Source organism: Schistocerca piceifrons, chromosome 2, assembly GCF_021461385.2.
Source record: "Schistocerca piceifrons isolate TAMUIC-IGC-003096 chromosome 2, iqSchPice1.1, whole genome shotgun sequence".
NCBI classification, from domain to species: Eukaryota; Metazoa; Arthropoda; class Insecta; order Orthoptera; family Acrididae; genus Schistocerca; species Schistocerca piceifrons.
In genome coordinates this window covers 721,653,935-721,674,769 of record NC_060139.1, presented here as the reverse complement: position 1 = coordinate 721,674,769, position 20,835 = coordinate 721,653,935, and the positions used below count along the sequence as shown (strand labels likewise).

At 40.6% G+C, this 20,835-nt stretch overlaps 1 protein-coding gene across 1 annotated transcript in view; it reads right to left on the bottom strand.

The window, feature by feature from the left end:
• The window catches only part of LOC124776293 (aladin-like), a 73,786-nt gene that overhangs the window by 16,470 nt on the left and 36,481 nt on the right, over positions 1-20,835 (bottom strand). Inside the window, exon 7 of the mRNA XM_047251209.1 lies at positions 7,528-7,770. Within this exon, the coding sequence (XP_047107165.1) occupies positions 7,528-7,770 (243 nt within the window). The remainder of the gene's footprint in view (positions 1-7,527; positions 7,771-20,835) is intronic.

The following is a 20,835-nucleotide window of genomic DNA, read 5'->3' as shown; positions in this document are numbered from 1 at the left end:
GTGGATTGACATCCTTGGACTCAACGAGTTTAGCAATTTCACACATGCCAAAATCCACTAGAATGGAGTTTGTGTTTTCTTATTTTGTATTTTTTGCACCATCAACAAACACCCTTCATTTCTATTTTCAGCAGTTTGCTGAGGAGCTACACGCACCCCATCATTTCTATTGTTCAGATGTCATGTTCCTCAGTTGTTGTGCTATTAAGTCACTGTAGCATGACTATTCACCCACAATTTTGATGAACATTTTTCTTATATTTCTGTCCTATTCTTCTCTGTTTCCCTACTTCAAAACTTATGGTATCTCATTCTTTATAGTAATACGAGTGGAGACCTTTTATCTCATACTTGATGCTCAGGGCAATAATTTTTAGTAGCAGCATTAATTACAACTTTTCTATAAAATTAAGCATGCTTCTTTTGGAATCAACAGTCGTTATTGCACATAAAAAGCTTCACAACATAACCTCAACATAACACAATGAAACACACATGGGCCCCAGCTGCGTGTCATCTGCTAAAATGCACAAAGATTTCCATCAAAGGCAGGAAGCAATGCACTTAACTCACGGCCTCCATTTCCAAGAAATTCAACATGCACAAATGCAGACGAGTAGTTGTGCTGTTGGAAATATATGCGCATGCCCAAAGCCCAACAGAAAAAAGGCATTGTGTGGATGCACCTCTAAATACACACAACATGTAACCACATGACAAGCAGCCTATAATTGGACAGTGTCATGAGCATCTTCCTTGGAAAAATATTCCATATTATTCCCTCATTCAAATCCCCAGGAGAGGTATGCCAAAGCTGATGTGACCATGAGAAAAATGTTAAATAGCAAACCCATTTTAGATATAGGCATGGTGGTGGGAAAGGGGGGGGGGGAGGGTAAGGATTATCACTGAATGAAATGGAAAGAAGGTAATGATTTCTGGTCACACACATATATGGTAATATCAGCAGCACCAGAAAATGATGTAACAGTAGCAGGATTTATCATAAATAGGAAGGCTGCATGAAGAGTAAGTTAACTGTGAATGGGATTATTTTTCTCAGATTCAACAGTAAACCAATGTCAACAACAATGGTGTAGGTATATATGCCAAAGTCACAAACAACAGATGGAGAGAGAGAGAGAGAGAGAGAGAGGGAGAGAACATGTGAGGACATCAAATGTGGAATGTAGTATGTAAAGGGGTGTGAAGATCTAATACTCTTGGGTGACTGGAATGCAGTAGTAGGAGAAGGGAAAGCAGCAAGAGTAAGGGAGAATATGTGTTTGGTAATAGAAATCAAGGAGAAGAAAAACTAATTGGGTTCTGCTATAAATTTCAGCGGGTAATTGTGAATACATTGTTCAAGAATCGCAAGACGATGTGGTATAATAGGAAGAGGCCTGGAGAGAGAGGACGATTCCAACTGGATTATATACAGAGACAGGGATTCCAAAATCAGATACCCAAGAGAGGATATTGATGCATATCACAATTTAGTAATGAGAAGAGTAGATGAACGTTGAAGAGAATTCTCCACAAGAACCACTGAGAGAAAGAAGAGGAATACTGAAGCAATAAGGAATGATTAAAGTGTGTTTGCAGTTCTCTGATGCTGAACATACTGCAATAATGAATAACACTAGAGGTTTGAAACCTCAAGAGAAACTGTAGCCATGACTCGTAAGTAGATGGGAAACCATCTAAAAGGGCCAATGTCAAGAGTCTTAGTTTTAAGTTATAAGCTTCTGAATATTTTTTTGTCATTTTCTGACAACTATTAAACAGTATATTTTGGGCTATTTGTTACTATCATTATAGTAAATCACTGTAACTAAAGCTTATTTTTAAATAATAAATTTCTAGAATTTTCAACTTCAAAATTAAAGGACTTAAGAGGACATTGGCCCTTTTTAAAATCATGAACTCTCTTAAATTATTTGACATTGGCCCTTTAGACATCAGAGTCAGGTATGCTGAATAACCAGAAACTGGTAATTTTAAGATAAATATGCCCCATCCCTGCTGCATGCCCTATTATTGACATCACAGTTGGCTATATTTTGTCAACTTTCGAAGTTGCATTGTGAAAAGCAACAAAAACACAGAAGAACGTTTTTTGCTCCTGTTTTAACGCTTAAGATTAGTGCACACAGTGATTTCTATCAGTTACTCTTGTCTAGTCTGCGGTTATACACGGAGATACTTTCATGTTACAATGTGAGAATCAGGTGACACTTTTGATCGCCAACCAGCAAACAAGCCAGAGACAAAACTGTCACAGCATTGCTAGGATTTGATAGCTGCACGCCACACGACCAAACTGCCACTTTCCATGCATTCTCCAATCCCATTTGGTTGCCAACTGTCAGCAGAGTAGGTCATATGAATAAAACGAAGAATGCACTTTATTCTCTGATTTTTTTATGAGTAAAGTGTGCCTGAGAATATATTTCATCTGAGTGAAAGAACATTAGAAAAATTAATAACTGCTTAATTACAAAGCTTGAGACCCGTCTCTCATAACAATACTGCATGGGCGACCGCTTAGTGAGCAGACAATGTCGCATTATATTTAACTGAAATTATCTCGTATTAGAAAACTAACAATTCTGGTTTGGAGTAGATGAAAATGTGATGTATTCTTAAGATTTCATTTGCATTGTGTGTCCCTCTAAAACCTATACCAAAAAAATTTCCTGCTTCATCAGAAACAGCATTTCCGTAAACTGCCCTTATGTCACCTTAATGATTTGTTGCTGCACCCAAAATTAAATTCGAAACATAGTGCAACTCTTGCAGAACACACTGATGTCCATTCCATAATTGTCCATTGAGTACACCTTTCCAGTGATTTGAATGAAATGTATGTTAATAAGGTTAACATGCAAAGTAATTGATCAAAATTTTCGTCACTAATTCGAAAATATTGAAAAAAATTATTTGGATACTGTCAAAGTCTACGAAACATTGTATAAAACTTTCCACTTATTAGCCTGCCACTTCAAAGAGAATGTACCCAGTATTCTTTTTTTACAATATTTTCTTTTACATCTCACGAGTTCACAGTAATAATTACTGTCACTCCCTAATCCATATGGTGCTGATCTCGTAGGTAGCTACTGTTACCTGTGAACTGGCTAAAATATGTGATTTATCCAAAGTTACAACTCGTGTGTACTAATATGTTGTTGGAATTTTACAACATTTTTAGATTTATTGTACTTTTTACTTTAAATAAACATGTTTCAGTACAGCTACTGTTAAACCCGATTACACAGATCAAACTTAAATTTTACAGTAATTTTTGCAGAAAAAAAATTGTAAAAAAGTTCTATTATTGAAATACATATAGAAATACGCAATCTTTACGTTTAATTTAGTTTACAGCACATTTACATCTACAGAAACACACAAAACATAAGTTCAAAGCAAAATTTAGTGTTCGTAGAGTACGATATGATTCAAACTGATACACTGAGAGATACGCAGTCCAACTTTACATTTACTTGACTCGAATTCTATGATTCAGTTCCCGATGCATCTGCCGAGAATCCTTCAGAACAACACAACTGTGAAAATAATATGATAAACGTATGCAGCAACTCGTCTTCAAAAATTCTAGAACTACTGCTATTTTCAGATGACATGTAATGTGAATCATCATCAAATCTTTCCATCATCTGCAGACTCGTCAAAGGCTTTGTAAATTATTTGCTCCCAACTTTTCTCCTACCCACTGTACATTTTGAAATAAAATCAACTCTACAGAACACAAAAGGCTTGAAAAAGAGACAACCTGAATGTCAGCTAATATCCACCAAACAAAACGCAATTAAAAAAAGTTTCAAAACTGAAGAATTTTTCTGCACATACCACTACTGCCATCTAGCAATCACAGCAGAAACTAAGAAGCATGTAGACCTTACTTAAGTTTGCGGAAGCTGCAAATATTTGTTCATAGTAACTGGCTTGACATAATATAATGTCTGCCTGCACATTCACTTCCCCCACAAGTGCCGTAATATTGTCAGGCACTTGCTAAATGTTAATAAGAAAAGAAAATATTGACTTTATTATTTTTTATATAACAGCAATAACAGAGTATAATGTTTTAAATTCCAGGACTTCACTTGAATTTCCTGGTTTTGTTTCCTGGCTTTTCAAGGTTATGTAAGATTCACAGCTAATCCCTGGTTTTCAAAGATTGCTAGCCATCCTGTAATAATCTGGGTGACAAGTGTAAAAATTACAGTATGTTGTTTAACAGGATGTGATTCTGTCTCTTACCCATTCCAGAAAGGAACTACTGCTGCATGCATCTTATAGTGGACATACAAAGATCTTAGTTTGGAATTAATAGGTGTAATTTACACTTATCACCTTCAAATAATGCAACCTGGATATCAGCTTTTTTCAAGTCTGTGTAACAATAGACTATGTGGATCAATGATGCAACTATGTAACAAATTGTTTACATCCAAAAGAGAAATCTCTTCTAACTTAAAAGTTACTTCCATCGAAAAATGAAGTTGCATCAAAATGATCAACCCTGAGTATCCTTTTAACCATATAAAAAAGCGAGAATAAAGCTTTATACCACATTACGGACTGGGTCTGAAACTGCTTCACCAAAGATAAAAGTTCGAAATAAAACAATGAAAAATCCAGGGTGGAATGTAACAATATTATGAAAAGGGTAGTTTGCTACTCACCATACAGTGGACATGCTAAGTCACAGATAGGCACAACAAAAAGACTGTCAGAAAGTCAGCTTTCGGCCAACAAGGCCTTCATCAGAATACACACACATGCACGCATGCACACAGAGAGAGAGAGAGAGAGAGAGAGAGAGAGAGAGAGAGAGAGGCAGGCGTGTGCACGTGCAGACGCAACTCTCTCTCTCACACACACACACACACACACACACACACACACACACACACACGTGACCGCAATCTCCGCTGAGTCCAGACTGTGAGCAGCAGCGCATGGTGGGAAAAGCAACTGAGTGGTGGGGGTAAGCAGGAGGCTGGGGTGGGGATGCGGCAAGGGACAGCAGAGTAGAGATGGAGCAGTAAAGTACTGCTTGTGGGAGCAGTAGAGATGGGGTGGAGAGAGGGTAGGGCAGTTAGGTGCAGTTGGGATGTTAGACATGGGGCAGGGTGAGTTGGGGGGGTAGCAGAAAAGGACAGAAGTAAAAAGACTGGGTGCATTGGTGGAATAGAGGGCTGTGTATTGCTGAAATGGGAACAGGGAAGGAGCTAGATGAGTAAAGACAATGGCTGACGAAGGTTGAGACCAAGAGGGTTAGAGGAACGTAGGAGATAGTGCAGGGAGAGTTCCCACATATGAGGTTCAGAAAAGCTGGTGTTTTTGAGGAGGAGCCAGACGGCACAGGCTGTAAAGCAGTCATTGAAATGAAGAACGTGTTGTTAGGAGGTGTGCTCAACAATCGGTTGGTCCAGCTGTTCCTTGGCCATAGTTCATCTGTGGCCATTCATGCAGACGGACAGCTTGTTGGTTTTCGTGCCCACATAGAATGCAACATAGTGGTTGTAGCTTAGCTTGTAGATAACATGACTGGCTTCACAGGTAGCCCTGCCTTTGATGGGATAAGTGATGCTTGTGACCAGACTGGAGTAGGTCATGGTGGGAAGGTGTAAGGGACAGGTCTTGCATCTAGGTTTATTACAGGGATATGAGTCATGAGGCAAGGGGTTGGGTGCATGGGTTGTGTAGGAATGGACGAGGGAATTGTGTAGATTTGGTAGGGGACTAGTTGTCCATAAACCTAACCACGCAGTTTGCCCCCTTGTTATCGGTTACTGTGTCCCCACTGAGAAAATCACTGCTCTCTTAGACCAACGCTTGCAGCCTATCACTTGCAAGCTATCCTCCTCTATAAAAGATACCAACCATTTCATCCACTCACTCTCCACAGTTCCTGTTCCTTTTCCACATGGTGCCCTGCTGGTCACTAGGGAGGAGGTTATAAGTTTGAAAACTATCGGGCATTGGGAAAGGTGTCTGAAGCTCATGGTGTAGTGGCTAGCATTGCTGCCTCTGAATCATTGAGTTCTGGGTTCGATTCCCGGCCAGATTGGGAATTTTCTCTGCCCGCGGCTGGGTGTCGTCGTCGTCGTCGTCGTCATCGGATAAGGTAGTGTTCAGTTGTGGTAAGGCCAAGATCATTAGGAATGTTAGTGTGAAGGGAGGAAGCATCAATTGTGACAAGCAGGGCACCATGTGGTAAAGGAACAGGAGCCTTGGTGAGTCAGTGGAAGAGATAAAGGAACAGGAGCTGTGGAGAGTTGGTAAAGGAAATGATTGGTATCTTTTATATAGGAGGCTAGGTTGTGGGTAACAGGCTGAAGGTGTTGGTCTATGAGAGCAGACAAATACTTCTCCTTTAAAGGCATTACCTCTCAAACAAATCTGGGATACACCCTCATGACTCATACCACCCCCAGGACTGGAGCAACAAACACATTCTCCACCAGGGTTTTGACTACCTCTTGTCGTCCCCTGAAATGAGAGATGTCCTACCCACTATTCTCCCCATCCCTCCCAAAATGCTATTCCATCTCCTACTGAACCTACACAATATCCTCGTCAATCCCTATACAAGCCATGCACCCAACCCCTTGCCTCATGGCTCATATCCCTGTAATAGACCTAGATGCAAGACCTGTCCTGTACACCCTCCCACCACCACCACCTACTCCAATCTGGTCACAAGCATCACCTACCCCATCAATGCAGGGCTACCTGTGAAGTCAGTCATGTTACCTACAAGCTAAGTTACAACCACTATGTTGCATTCTATGTGGGCATCAAAACCAACAAGCTGTTCGTCCGCATGAATGGAAACAGGAAAACTGTGGCCAAGAAACAGCTGGACCAACCCGTTGTTGAGCACACCGCCTAACATGGCATTCTTTATTTCAACGACTGCTTCACAGCCTGTGCCATATGACTCCTCCTCAACAACACCAGCTTTTCTGAACTGCACAGGTGGGAACTCTCCCTGAAACATCTCCTACGTTCCTCTAACCCTCTTGGTCTCAACCTTCGTCAGCCATTGTCTTTACCCATCTAGTCACTTCCCTGTTCCCAATCCAGCAATACGCATCCCTCTATTCCACCAATGCACCCAGTTTTTTTACTTCTGTCCTTTTCTGCTACCCCCGAACCCACCCTGCCCTATGTCTAACATCCCAACTGCACCTAGCTGCCCTACCCTCTCTCCACCTTGTCTCTAAATGCTCTCACAAGCAGAACTTTATTGCCCCACCTCTACTCCACTATCCCTCCCCACATCCCCACCCCAGCCTCCTGCTTACCCCCACCACTCAGTTGCTTCTCCCATCATGTGCTGCTGCTCACAGTATGGACTTAGCAGCCATAGACACACACTCTCTCTCTCTCTCTCTCTCTCTCTCTCTCTCTCTCTCTCTCTCTCTCTCACACACACACACACACACACACACACACACACACACACACACACACACACAAACTCACCTATCACCAGTAGTGTCTGTCTCACTAGGTGTAACATCTGCAACAGGTATGGCTGTTCTACTAGCTTTCTCTGCATCAGCCAAGAAGACTGTCACAGCTCTTATGAATGATAAAGAATATATGACAGTCTCATGAGATGTTGCAAACAACAACACGGATCCACAAGGACTCCAGCAAGCTGTTTTAACATGTCCAAATGGCAGAGTCCACTGCTCAGATGTCCATGTGTTGGTTTCCCACACTCTGTAACCAATAACAGGACGATACATTAACAGAAAATTGCAGACAATATAAATACTATATGCAAAATCTAATCTATAATATATGAAAATATATTGAAATAATGGAAAAGAATACTACAGAAAATAAATATCAATTTTCTGTTTGTGTTCTATCATAAATTTTAAGAATCCGTGATGAAAAAGTTGTTAGCTGTAACACCTATGTACCTACTCCTAGCACCAATGCAAGAGAAACTGTATATCGCTTTTCCCCAGTTCCTGGTATGATTCCTAATGTAAGTTAGGGATATGCAAATCAAACCCAACTGCAAGACTTGTACCAGGCTACTGAGCCACACATTCTTTTCCTTATCCATAATCTACTGTTTCAAATTAACAGCAAATAATGTTGGCTGTAACATGTATTAAATTTTAGAAAAAAGTAAAATGATGCCAATTATTAGAAGGAAAATTACAACCCTACACACAATGAAATGTTTGAAAAAGTTGAACTGTTGAGGAATGGATAGCATAAGAACTGAGACACTGCTGCTCAACATATGAACTTACATTACTACCCCCCCCCCCCCCCCACACACACACCCACACCCACACACACACACACACACACACACACACACAGAGAGAGAGAGAGAGAGAGAGAGAGAGAGAGAGAGAGAGAGAGAGAGAGAGAGAGAGAGAGAGAGGAGCAGGGGGAGGGGGTGCGAGCTGCGTGTCGAGTGTTGCTGTCAGTTTGGGACTTCACAAGCAGAAGACTTGTCCTAAACTATTTTCAACTATTTTCCAAAACTATTTGATAAGGAAAGATATTGGATAATAGTAAAAATAATAACTATTATTTTGGTGAGTAATGCGAAAGAATTGATTTAGTTGTAATTTCTTTTTATGAAAATATTTTGAGCTTGTATGTGCAGACTAAGCTTGCAAAGAATGAGATGTGATCGATGACACAGGAAAATTATGTAACATACAGGGTGGCACAAAAAGAACGCATGAATTTCAAAGTACTATGATTTGATCATATATAAAATGTGTTTACACCAGTACAACCTGTCAGTTACCCATTTTAAGAATTGCAATTATTTTTTAAAGATAACATCAGAAAGATGGTGTTCTGTCATGCATACGCATTAAAAGTCTTTCTTTTAAGTTCTGCCTATCTGTTTTCTAAGTGTCCTGTGAAACAGCAGCAATTTCTTCATTTTTTGCAACCTTCAGATTGTCAAGGGAATGAGGTTTGCAGCAATCAACTTCACATTTCAAATGACCCCATAAGAAGAAGTGGCAAACTGATGGAGCTGATAATCATTCAGGCCACTGGAGATTGCCGAAATGTGAGATCAAATGTTGAGAAAACAATTCTCGGGATCAAGTGTTGAGAAAACAATTCTCGAACAACTGCCATGGATGGATTAGCTGTATGGGCTGTGACACATGTTAATCCCCAAAGGCTCACGTTGTGGTCACAAAAAATTGCTTAGCACTGCAACAAAAAGTTCAGGATTTACTGTAACACTAGTGCCACCTTCTTCAAAATAAATAAATACATCAATAAAGAAAATAAGGCCTAATGATGCCCAATCCCCACTTTAGGAAACTTCACAGCACATGGTCACTTTAGCATTTTACTATGACTTATGATGCAATTCTTTCATGTTGTCTGCTGTCCAGTGATGATAGTTTTGCTTGTTTAGGTTGGTTGGTTGGTTGATTTATTTGGGGGAGGGTACTAAACAGTAAGGTTATCGGTCACATCAGATAGGGAAGGATAGAGGAGGAAGTCGGCCTTGCCCTTTTAAAGGAAATGTCCCGGCATTTACCTGAAGTGATTTAGGAAAATCACGGAAAACCTAGATCAGGATGACCGAATGCAGGTTTGAACTATCCTCCTCCTGAAAGCAAGTCCAGTCTGCTAACCACTGTGCCATCAGCTTGTTTACAAAACAACCCAAGGGAACGTGAGCTTCATTGCTCATCATTAACAAAACATTGTCAGTAGCAGAACATAAAGCATTCTCACAAAACAGTCTCTGTTAGTCAAAATCATGTTCGTGAAGTTCCTGTATGATCATAAATTATAGAGATGGGATTGTAACTCACAGTTCGAGATGCAATAAAACAAGTGACAAGATATGCCAAAACTCTGAGCACCGCAAGACTTTGAAGAAGAGACCGTCTTATTCTGCTGACACTTTCTAGAATTCGTGCCGTACTAGGATGACCAGTCGACTTTTTCTTCATAATGGATCCAGTTGTCTGAAAAGAAGTAGGACAACAGAATATTGCATTGTGATCAGGTATCAAACCACTATGCGCAACATTGAAATGGGTACAGAAAAGCTGTTGAACAGTGATAATAGATTCATTACTTTTAAAATGATGTTCAGCAGTGAGAACACGATGCTAAACGGTCCATTGTGCCACTGTTACTGAAACTGGATGCTCTAACCGAAAAAATAACAGCTCCACAGGTAACCGACTACTATGCTCTACTTCTAGCACGAAGTTCAAATCCATGTGTTCACTTTGTGCCACCCTGTATTTACAGTGATGAGATGCACAACAGTGTGTCAAAAACAATTGGAAAATGTTGTAGGATGGAGTGCGAAGTTTAATGAAGATACATTACACTGAAATGTACCAGCTGCTGTGACAGGCAGACTCTCACTGTGCAGTTCATGCAGTCACAAAACTACACCAAGGTGTTGTAGCTAATGTATGCAGCACAGTTGAGAATGTTGCAAATGGGTGATAAATCATGTACGTGTAAGGAAGGATACAAAAGGAAACAAGTAAAAAGACATACACACTATGAAACAGAGATAAATGTAGCACTCTGAGACAGCAACAAAGGATGGAATAGAACCAAATGAAGTGAGAAAAGATAACCCCATGTAAGCCCTTCCATCCACAAAACATGGGTCTCGCTGAAGTGGGCGGGTAGGCTTTCGAAAACAGATTTTAAATAGCAAAACATTTTCCGGGGCATATGAGCAGTATGATCATGATTTATTCATTATGTAATGCAAATCAAAACTGAAGAATGATTAAAATTCTTCTGTGTCATTGTGCAAAATATGTTTCAGATGTATTACAATGGCCTTCCTTATGACAAGACTGGTTTTACAGGAGGAAAAGTAACCCTATTTATCGCAATCAGTCTGTGTCAACATGTCAGATTTGTGAAACTTCACTGATCCTAGAATATAACAGGCTAGTCATGGCAAGGAGGAGAGGACAGGAAGGTGGCTGGCTATTCATGAACTACCTGGCTTGTTGACAATTGGCAACAGTCTGCAAACAGTTCGACAGACAGTTTGCAGACTCTTGCCAGTCATCCACAAATAGCCTCCTTCTGACCCAGTGTCTCTCATCATGACTAGCATATTATATACTAGTGATATGAATATAATAGAGGGAAACATTCCACATGAGAAAAATACATCTAAAAACAAAGATGCTGTAACTTACCAAACGAAAGCTTTGGTAAGTTGATAGAGACAATAAAAAACACACAAACACACAGACAAATTTCAAGCTTTCGCAACCCTAGGTTGCTTCATCAGGAAAGAGGGAAGGAAAGGGAAAGACGAAAGGATGTGGGTTTTAAGGGAGAGGGTAATGAGTCATTCCAATCCCGGGAACGGAAAGACTTACCTTGGGGGGAAAAAAGGATAGGTATACACTCGCACACACACGCAAATATCCATCTGCACATATACAGACACAGGCAGACATATGTAAATGCAAAGAGGTTGGGCAGAGATGTCAGTCGAGGAGTAAGTACAGAGGCGAAGATGTTGTTGAATGACAGGTGAGGTACGAACGGCGGCAACTTCAAATTAACAGAGGTTGAGGCCTGGTGGATAATGGGAAGGGAGAATATACTGAAGGGCAAGTTCTCATCTTCGGAGTTCAGATAGGTTGGTGTCAGTGGGAAATATCCAGATAACCCGGATGGTGTAACACTGTGCCAAGATTTGCTGGCCGTACACAAATATTCCGCACGTCCAGGGCCTCGCTGCGATGGAGCACTTCCTTTTACGCCGATCACCTGCCACCCTACCAAAAACCTCTTTCCTCATTACCTTAGCCAGCTTCATCCTGACCCACAACTTCTTCAGTTTCGAAGGCCAGACATACTAACAATTAAAGGGAACAGCCATGGGCACCAGGATGGCCCCCTCGTACGCCAACCTATTCATGGGTCGCTTAGAGGAACCCGCCTTGGTTACCCAGGCCTGCCAACCCAAAGTTTGGTACAAATTTATTGATGACACCTTCATGATCTGGACTCTCAGTGAAGAAGAACTCCAGAATTTCCTCTCCAACCTCAACTCCTTTGGTTCCATCAGATTCACCTGGTCCTACTCCAAATCCCATGCCACTTTCCTTGACGTTGACCTCATCCTGTCCAATGGCCAGCTTCACACGTCCGTCCACACCAAACCCACCAACAAGCAACAGTACCTCCATTATGACAGCTGCCACCCATTCCACATCAAACGCTCCCTTCCCTACAGCCTAGGTCTTCGTGGCAAATGAACCTGCTCCAGTCCGGAATCCCTGAACCATTACACCGACAACCTGAAAACAGCTTTCACATCCCGCAACTACCCTCCCGACCTAGTACAGAAGCAAATAACCAGAGCCACTTCCTCATCTCCTCAAACCCAGAACCTCCCACAGAAGAACCCCAAAAGTGCCCCACTTGTGACAAGATACTTTCCGGGACTGGATCAGACTCTGAATGTGGCTCTCCAGCAGGGATACGACTTCCTCAAATCCTGCCCTGAAAAAGAGATCCATCCTTCATGAAATCCTCCCCACTCCACCTAGAGTGTCTTTCCGCCGTCCACCTAAACTTCGTAACCTCTTAGTTCATCCCTATGAAATCCCCAAACCACCTTCCCTACCTTCTGGCTCCTACCCTTGTAACTGCCCCCGTTGTAAAACCTGTCCCATGCACCCTCCCACCACCACCTACTCCAGTCCTGTAACTCGGAAGGTGTACGCGATCAAAGGCAGAGCCCCGTGTGAAAGCACCCACGTGATTTACCAACTGACCTGCCTACACTGTGAAACTTTCTATGTGGGAATGACCAGCAACAAACTGTCCATTCGCATGAATGGACACAGGCAGACAGTGTTTGTTGGTAATGAGGCTCACCCTGTGGCTAAACATGCCTTGGTGCACAGCCAACACATCTTGGTACAGTGTTACACCATCCGGGTTATCTGGATACTTACCACTAACACCAACCTGTCAGAACTCCGGAGATCGGAACTTGCCCTTCAGTATATCCTCTCTTCTCGTTACCCGCCAGGCCTCAATCTCCGCTAATTTCAATTTGCCGCCACTCATACCTCACCTGTCTTTCAACAACATCTTTGCCTCCGTACTTCCGCCTCGACTGACGTCTCTGCCCAAACTCTTTGCCTTTACAAATCTCTGCTTGTGTCTGTGTATGTGTGGATGGGTGTGTGTGTGTGTGCGCGCGCACACGCGTGCGCGAGTGTATACCCCTTCTTTCCCCCTAAGGTAAGTCTTTCCGCTCCCGGGATTGGAATGACTCCTTACCCTCTCCCTTAAAACCAACATCCTTTCGTCTTTCCCTCTCCTTCCCTCTTTCCTGATGAGGCAACAGTTTGTTGCGAAAGCTTTAATTTCATGTGTATGTTTGTGTGTCTATCGACCTGCCAGCACTTTCATTCTGTAAGTCACATCGTGTGTGTGTGTGTGTGTGTGTGTGTGTGTGTGTGTGTGTGTGTGTGTGTGTGTGTGTGTGTGTACCTGTCCTTTTTTCCTCCTAAGGTAAGTCTTTCGGCTCCCGGGATTGGAACCCACATCTTTTCGTCCTTCCCTCTCCTTCCCACTTTCCTGATGAAGCAACCTTGGGTTGCGAAAGCTTGAAATCTGTGTGTGTGTGTGTGTGTGTGTGTGTGTGTGTGTGTGTGTGTGTGTGTGTGTTTGGGTGTTTTTTTATTGTCTCTATCAACATACCAACGCTTTCGTTTGGTAAGTTACAGCATTTTTGTTTTTAGATATATTATATACTAGGTTCAATAAAGTTCGACAAATATGACATATTGACACTAATTGTTTGTGATAAATAGGGTTACCTTTCCTCCCATAAAACCAGTCTTGCCATGAGAAAGGCCGTTGTAATACAACCTAAATATCGGCTCAGAGGTTTATGTTTTAAAGTAGTTTATACAATGAAGCATACAACACCCATTAGCTATGCAAAAGTTAAGAAATTACAGAAAGATAGGTGGTTAAGGAGAATGAAGACGGGACAAGTTGAAAGAACCAGAGGTTGTTAGGAGGTTCAAAGTGGCCATCATTAAACGTCTGGCTGAAACTGAGGTAGGGAATACAGTAAAAGATGAATTGGTAGCTTTCAGAGATGAAATAGTGACTGACGGTAGCAAAACTACAAGACAACGAATGGAGAGCTAGAGAAAAATAAATAACTTGGGGAAAGATAGATACCACCTATAGAAAAATTAAAGATACCTTTGGAGAAAAGAGACGTAGCTGTGTGAATATAATGAGCTCGGATGGAAAACCAGTATGAAGCAAAGAAGGAAACGGTGGAAGAAGTACACAGAGAGGCTTTACAAAGGAAATAAATGACGGCAGTATTATAGAAAGGGTAAAGGCCTAAAGTGATGAGATGGGAAGTATGATATTGCGAGAAGAATTTGCCAGAGCATAAATAGACACACTTAAATGACTAACTGTTTAGTTATCTTACTGTTGAACAATATTTTGCTCTTCTTATGTGTTTCCTTTTTGTTGCCAATACTTTTATTTTAGTTACGGATTTACCATTTGGTATGTTATTTAATTTAAACACATTTTCATTTAAAGCCCTTTACAAGAAAATGTGTGTAAATTGAATAACATCTTAGACAAACCTATTGAATGGCTAGGTCAGCAAATAAGAGTAATTGCAATGGAAGGGAAACACATAAGGAGAGCAAAAGTAATAATAAAAATAATGTTGTTGTGGTCTTCAGTCCTGAGACTGGTTTGATGCAGCTCTCCATGATACTCTATCCTGAGCAAGCTTCTTCATCTCCCAGTACCTACTGCAACCTACATCCTTCTGAATCTGCTTAGTGTATTCATCTCTTGGTCTCCCTCTATGATTTTTACCCTCCACGCTGCCCTCCAATACTAAATCGCTGATGGCTCAGAACATGTCCTCCTAACAGGACCCTTCTTCTAATCAAGTTGTGCCACAAACTTCTCTTCTCCCCCATCCTATTCAACACTTCCTCATTAGCTATCTGATCTACCCATTTAATCTTCAGCATTCTTCTGTAGCACCACATTTTGAAAGCTTCTATGTTCTTCTTGTCCAAACTATTTATCGTCCATGCTTCACTTCCATACATGGCTACACTCCATACAAATACTTTCAGAAACGACTTCCTGACACTTAAATCTATACTCGATGTTAACAAATTTCTCTTCTTCAGAAACGCTTTCCTTGCCATTGCCATTCTATATTTTATATCCTCTCTACTTTGACCATCACCAGTTATTTTGCTCCCCAAATAGCAAAACTCCTTTACTACTTTAAGTGTCTCATTTCCTAATCTAATTCCCTCAGCATCACCCGACTTAATTCAACTACATTCCATTATCCTCGTTTTGCTTTTGTTGGTGTTCATGTTATATCCTCCTTTCAAGACACTGTCCATTCCATTCAATTGCTCTTCCAAGTCCTTTGCTGTCTCTGACAGAATTACAATGTCATCGGCGAACCTCAAAGTTTTTACTTCTTCTCCATGAATTTTAATACCTACTCCTAATTTTTCTTTTGTTTCCTTTACTGCTTGCTCAATATACAGATTGAATAACATCGGGGAGAGACTACAACCCTGTCTCACTCCCTTCCCAACCACTGCTTCCCTTTCATGTCCCTCGACTCTAATAACTGCCATCTGGTTTCTGTACAAATTGTAAACAGCCTTTCGCTCCCTGTATTTTACCCCTGCCACCTTTAGAATTTGAAAGAGAGTATTCCAGTCAACATTGTCAAAAGCTTTCTCTAAGTCTACAAATGCTAGAAACGTAGGTTTGCCTTTCCTTAATCTTTCTTCTAAGATAAGTCGTAAGGTCAGTATTGCCTCACGTGTTCCAATATTTCTACGGAATCCAGACTGGCTCTCCCAAGGCCGTCAGTAGTTCCAATGGAATGTTGTGTACTCCGGGGGGCCTTGTTTCGACTCAGGTCTTTCAGTGCTCTGTCAAACTCTTCACGCAGTATTGTATCTCCCATTTCATCTTCACCTACACCCTCTTCCATTTCCATAATATTGCCCTCAAGTACATCGCCCTCGTATAGACTCTCTACATACTCCTTCCACCTTTCTGCTTTCCCTTCTTTGCTTAGAACTGGGTTTCCATCTGAGCTCTTGATGTTCATATAAGTGGTTCTCTTATCTCCAAAGGTCTCTTTAATTTTCCTGTAGGCAGTATCTATCTTACCCCTAGTGAGATAAGCCTCTACATCCTTACATTTGTCCACTAGCCATCCCTGCTTAGCCATATTGCACTTCCTGTCAATCTCATTTTTGAGACATTTGTATTCCTTTTTGCCTGCTCCATTTGCTGCATTTTTATATTTTCTCCTTTCATCAACTAAATTCAATATTTCTTCTGTTACCGAAGGATTTCTACTTTATCCTCTGCCGCCTTAACTACTTCATCCCTCGAAGCTACCCATTCTTCTTCTACTGTATTTCTTTCCCCCATTCCTGTCAATTGTTCCCTTATGCTCTCCCTGAAACTCTGTACAACCTCTGGTTCTTTCAGTTTATCCAGGTCCCATCACCTTAAATTCCCACCTTTTTGCAGTTTCTTCAGTTTTAATCTACAGGTCATAACCAATAGATTGTGGTCAGAGTCCACATCTACCCCTGGAAATGTCTTACAATTTAAAACCCGGTTCCTAAATCTCTATCTTACCATTATATAATCTATCTGATACCTTTTAGTATCTCCAGGGTTCGTCCATGTATACAACCTTCTTTCATGATTCTTAAATCAAGTGTTAGCTATGATTAAGTTGTGCTCTGTGCAAAATTCTACCAGGCAGCTTCCTCTTTCATTTCTTAGCCCCAATCCATATTCACCTACCACGTTTCGTTCTCTCCCTTTTCCTACTACCGAATTCTAGTCACCCGTGACTATTAAATTTTCGTCACCCTTCACTATCTGAGTAATTTCTTTTATTTCATCATACATTTCTTCAATTTCTTCGTCATCTGCAGAGCTAGTTGGCATATAAACTTTTACTACTGTAGTAGGTGTGGGCTTCGTATCTATCTTGGCCACAATAATGCGTTCACTATGCTGTTTGTAGTAGCTTACCCGCATTCCTATTTTCCTATTCATTATTAACCTACTCCTGCATTACCCCTATTTGATTTTGTGTTTATAACCCTGTAGTCACCTGACCAGAAGTCTTGTTCCTCCTGCCACCGAACTTCACTAATTCCCACTATATCTAACTTTAACCTATCCATTTCCCTTTTAAAATTTTCTAACCTACCTGCCCGATTAAGGGATCTGACATTCCACACTCCGATCCGTAGAATGCCAGTTTTCTTTCTCCTGATAACGACATCCTCTTGAGTAGTCCCCGCCCGGAGATCCGAATGGGGGACTATTTTACCTCCGGAATATTTTCCCCAAGAGGACGCCATCATCATTTAATCATACAGTAAAGCTGCACGATGCCTTCGGGAAAAATTACGGCCGTAGTTTCCCCTTGCTTTCAGCCGTTCGCAGTACCAGCACAGCAAGGCCGTTTTGGTTAATGTTACAAGGCCAGATCAGTCAATCATCCAGACTATTGCCCTTGCAACTACTGAAAAGGCTGCTGCCCCTCTTCAGGAACCACACGTTTGTCTGGCCTCTCAACAGATACCCCTCCGTTGTGGTTGCACCTACGGTACGGCTATCTGTATCGCTGAGGCACGCAAGCCTCCCCACCAACGGCAAGGTCCATGGTTCATGGGGGGAGGATAAAAATAATAGAACATGTAAATTTGTTTAAATATCTCAAGCCAGAGATATAAATATATTAAACTGATTCAGATGTGATTAAAAATACTTAAATACAATGCTATAAATGGCTGGTTATGGAGGTATCTTGGCAGAACTATGAGAAAAGACCTCACATTAAAGCTACACAAAGTAGTGGCTAAGCCTGCTATTCTGAATGGCAGTGAGAACTGGAGTCTAATAAAAGAGAAGAATTACAGCAGCTGAAATTAAGTTTTTGAGATCACTTCTTGAACTAATATTAAGAGGCAGAGTGTGGAGTGAAGATTTAAGACAGCAACTAGACATCAAAATGACAAAAGCAGAAAAAAAGGTATACCCACATCAAAAAGATGGCACCTGAGCACCTGTGATTGCAAGCAAATCATTTCAGCCAAACTGCAAGATGAAATATACAATGAAGAATGAAGAGATGGGGACAACAGTTTTATCAAGTCCTTTTGTTTTTGGAACAGGCCAACAACCTCTCCTTGAAATGGAAGAAGAAGAAGAAGAAGAAGAAGAAGAAGAAGAAGAAGAGGAGGAGGTGGAGGAGGAGGAGGGACTGACAGACCTAAGATGATACAAGGTCCATGTAGTAGACAACAATCCCTAAGAACTACTCACATCTTTGGCAGAGCCAGTCATGCCAAAACTATTCCAACTAGTGTGCAAGATAGGCGAAATACCATTAAACTTTAAGAAGAATGTAATATTTCCAGCTCCAAAGTAGGCAGGTGCTAATAAATGTGAATATTACAGAACCATCAGTTTAATACATTATTACTGCAAAATACTCACTAGAATTATTTACAGAGAATGGAAAGAGTGGTATAAGCCAACCTTAGTGAAGACTAGTTTGGGTTCTGGAGAAATGTAAGAACACAAGGCAGTTCTGACCTACGACTTACCTTACAAGATACACTGAAGAAAGCAAACCTATGTTTATAGAATTTGTGCGTTTACAGAAAGCTTTTGACAATACTGACTGGAAAACACTCTTTGAAATTCTGGAGGTAGCAACAGAAACATACACAGGGAGTGAAAGATTTTCTATAATTTGGACAGGGACCAGACTATAATTAAATGAGTTAAAGGGCATGAAAGGGAAGCAGTGGTTGAGAAGAGAATGAGGCAGGCTGTAGCCTCTCACTGACAGTATTTGATCTGTAAATTGAGCAAGCAGTAAAGGGCACCAAGGAGAGATTTGGAAGAAGAATGAAAGTTCAGAGAAAAGGTAGAAAAAACTCTGCAGTTTTCCAATGACATTGTAATTTTGTCATAGACTGTAAATGATTTGCAAGAACAGTTGAATGAAATGGATAGCGTCTTGAAAAGAAATGAATGCTGAATTTTCAGCAAAAGTAAAAATGAGAGTAATGGAATGTAGTCAAATTAAAGCAGATGATACCGACAGAACTAGATTACAAAATGCAACACAAAAAGTGGGCAATGAGTTCAGCTATTTGGGCAGTAAAGTAACTGACAATGGCCATAGTAAAGACAGTATAGAATGCAAACTGGCAATAGCAAGAAAAGTTTTTCTCAAAACGATAAATTTGTTATAATCAAATACAAATTTAAGTGTTACGAAGTATTTTCTGGAGGAACTTTTCTGGAGGGTAGCCTTAAAGGGAAGTAAGACATTTGCTGCATGCTTTCATTGAAATACACTACACTGTTGTACTATGCACTGATTTCCTTAAAGAATGACTGCACAAAAACAGTTTGCTTTTAAGCAATAATCTTGTTATTTAAGCAAGGGACAGTCAGGTTTTTAGCAATTTTTGCCCTAAATAAACATGTCTGAAGGTGCAACAGTAACACATCACAGACATAAAAGATAATATTACACAGATATCTTATCTGTCTTTTATTTTTCTGACAGCCCTGCTACTAATGTGCACAAATGGGTGATCATCTATCTGCTGCTCAGGAAGATAAAAGGAAAATTTCACATTATTGTAACTATCATCAAGAATGTTTCTGTATTTGCCACTCCACTGTTGACTCTTTCTATCATTCAGCATTGAGGCCCCAACAGTAATAGAGCAATTTGATGTCGAAGCTCTGAGGCTGGTGATCAACATAAAACTGAACCCATAACGAAATCACTGTAAAATCAGTAGATTACGTTGGTATGAAATTTTATGGATTCAATGTAACATAAATGTTGCATTTATTAACATTATTGTTACAAAAGATGTCCAAAAGGATCACCCTGGGCATCAACACATTTTTGTGCTCGACTGATAATATACAGAGCTGTCTGATGCAAAAATGTAGTTTTCAATTGCATTCATTTTCCATTGAATGTTGTCCTTCAGTTTGTCAATACTGTGAGGATTAGATGTATAAATTCTCTCCCTTCAATAGCCAAAAATGAAAGAAAAAAAATGGAAGGAGACAGGTCTGGGGAATGCTGATGCCACCATCCACCACTGCTGACAAGCCTCATTTGTAAAAGCTGCACAAATGTGATTCAGTGAGACATTTGAAGTGAGACACATTGCTCCATATTGTTGAAAGAAGCTGTATTCTGCTCACTATCAGTTAACTCCACATAAAATTCTCTGAAAATTGTTACATAAACTTGTGTTCTGACAGTCTAGTTAACATGTTGGTCCCACTATACCATTAACAGAAACAGTACACCAAACACCAATTTTCTTATTTTCAAGTGGATGCTTGATATCTCATGAGAATTCATCACCATCAGTTAATGGTGCACAAAATTCTTTGAACACTAGTTTTATTTTATTTTTGGGCTGGCAGTAATTCTCTTTTCAATATTGGCAACAGCCTGTTGAGTACTTATTTCATTCCATATGCCACTTTTTAACTAAATTGTTTAGGCTACTCTCCACTAGGATATTAGCACCTGGAAATTTTTCTATGAACATCTGACGTGTTTCTTCAACCAACTGGAAATGAATATAAGGCTCAAATAAAGCTATTCTCTCCTGGACTGAATAAGGCATTTTACATAAGCAAAACTCC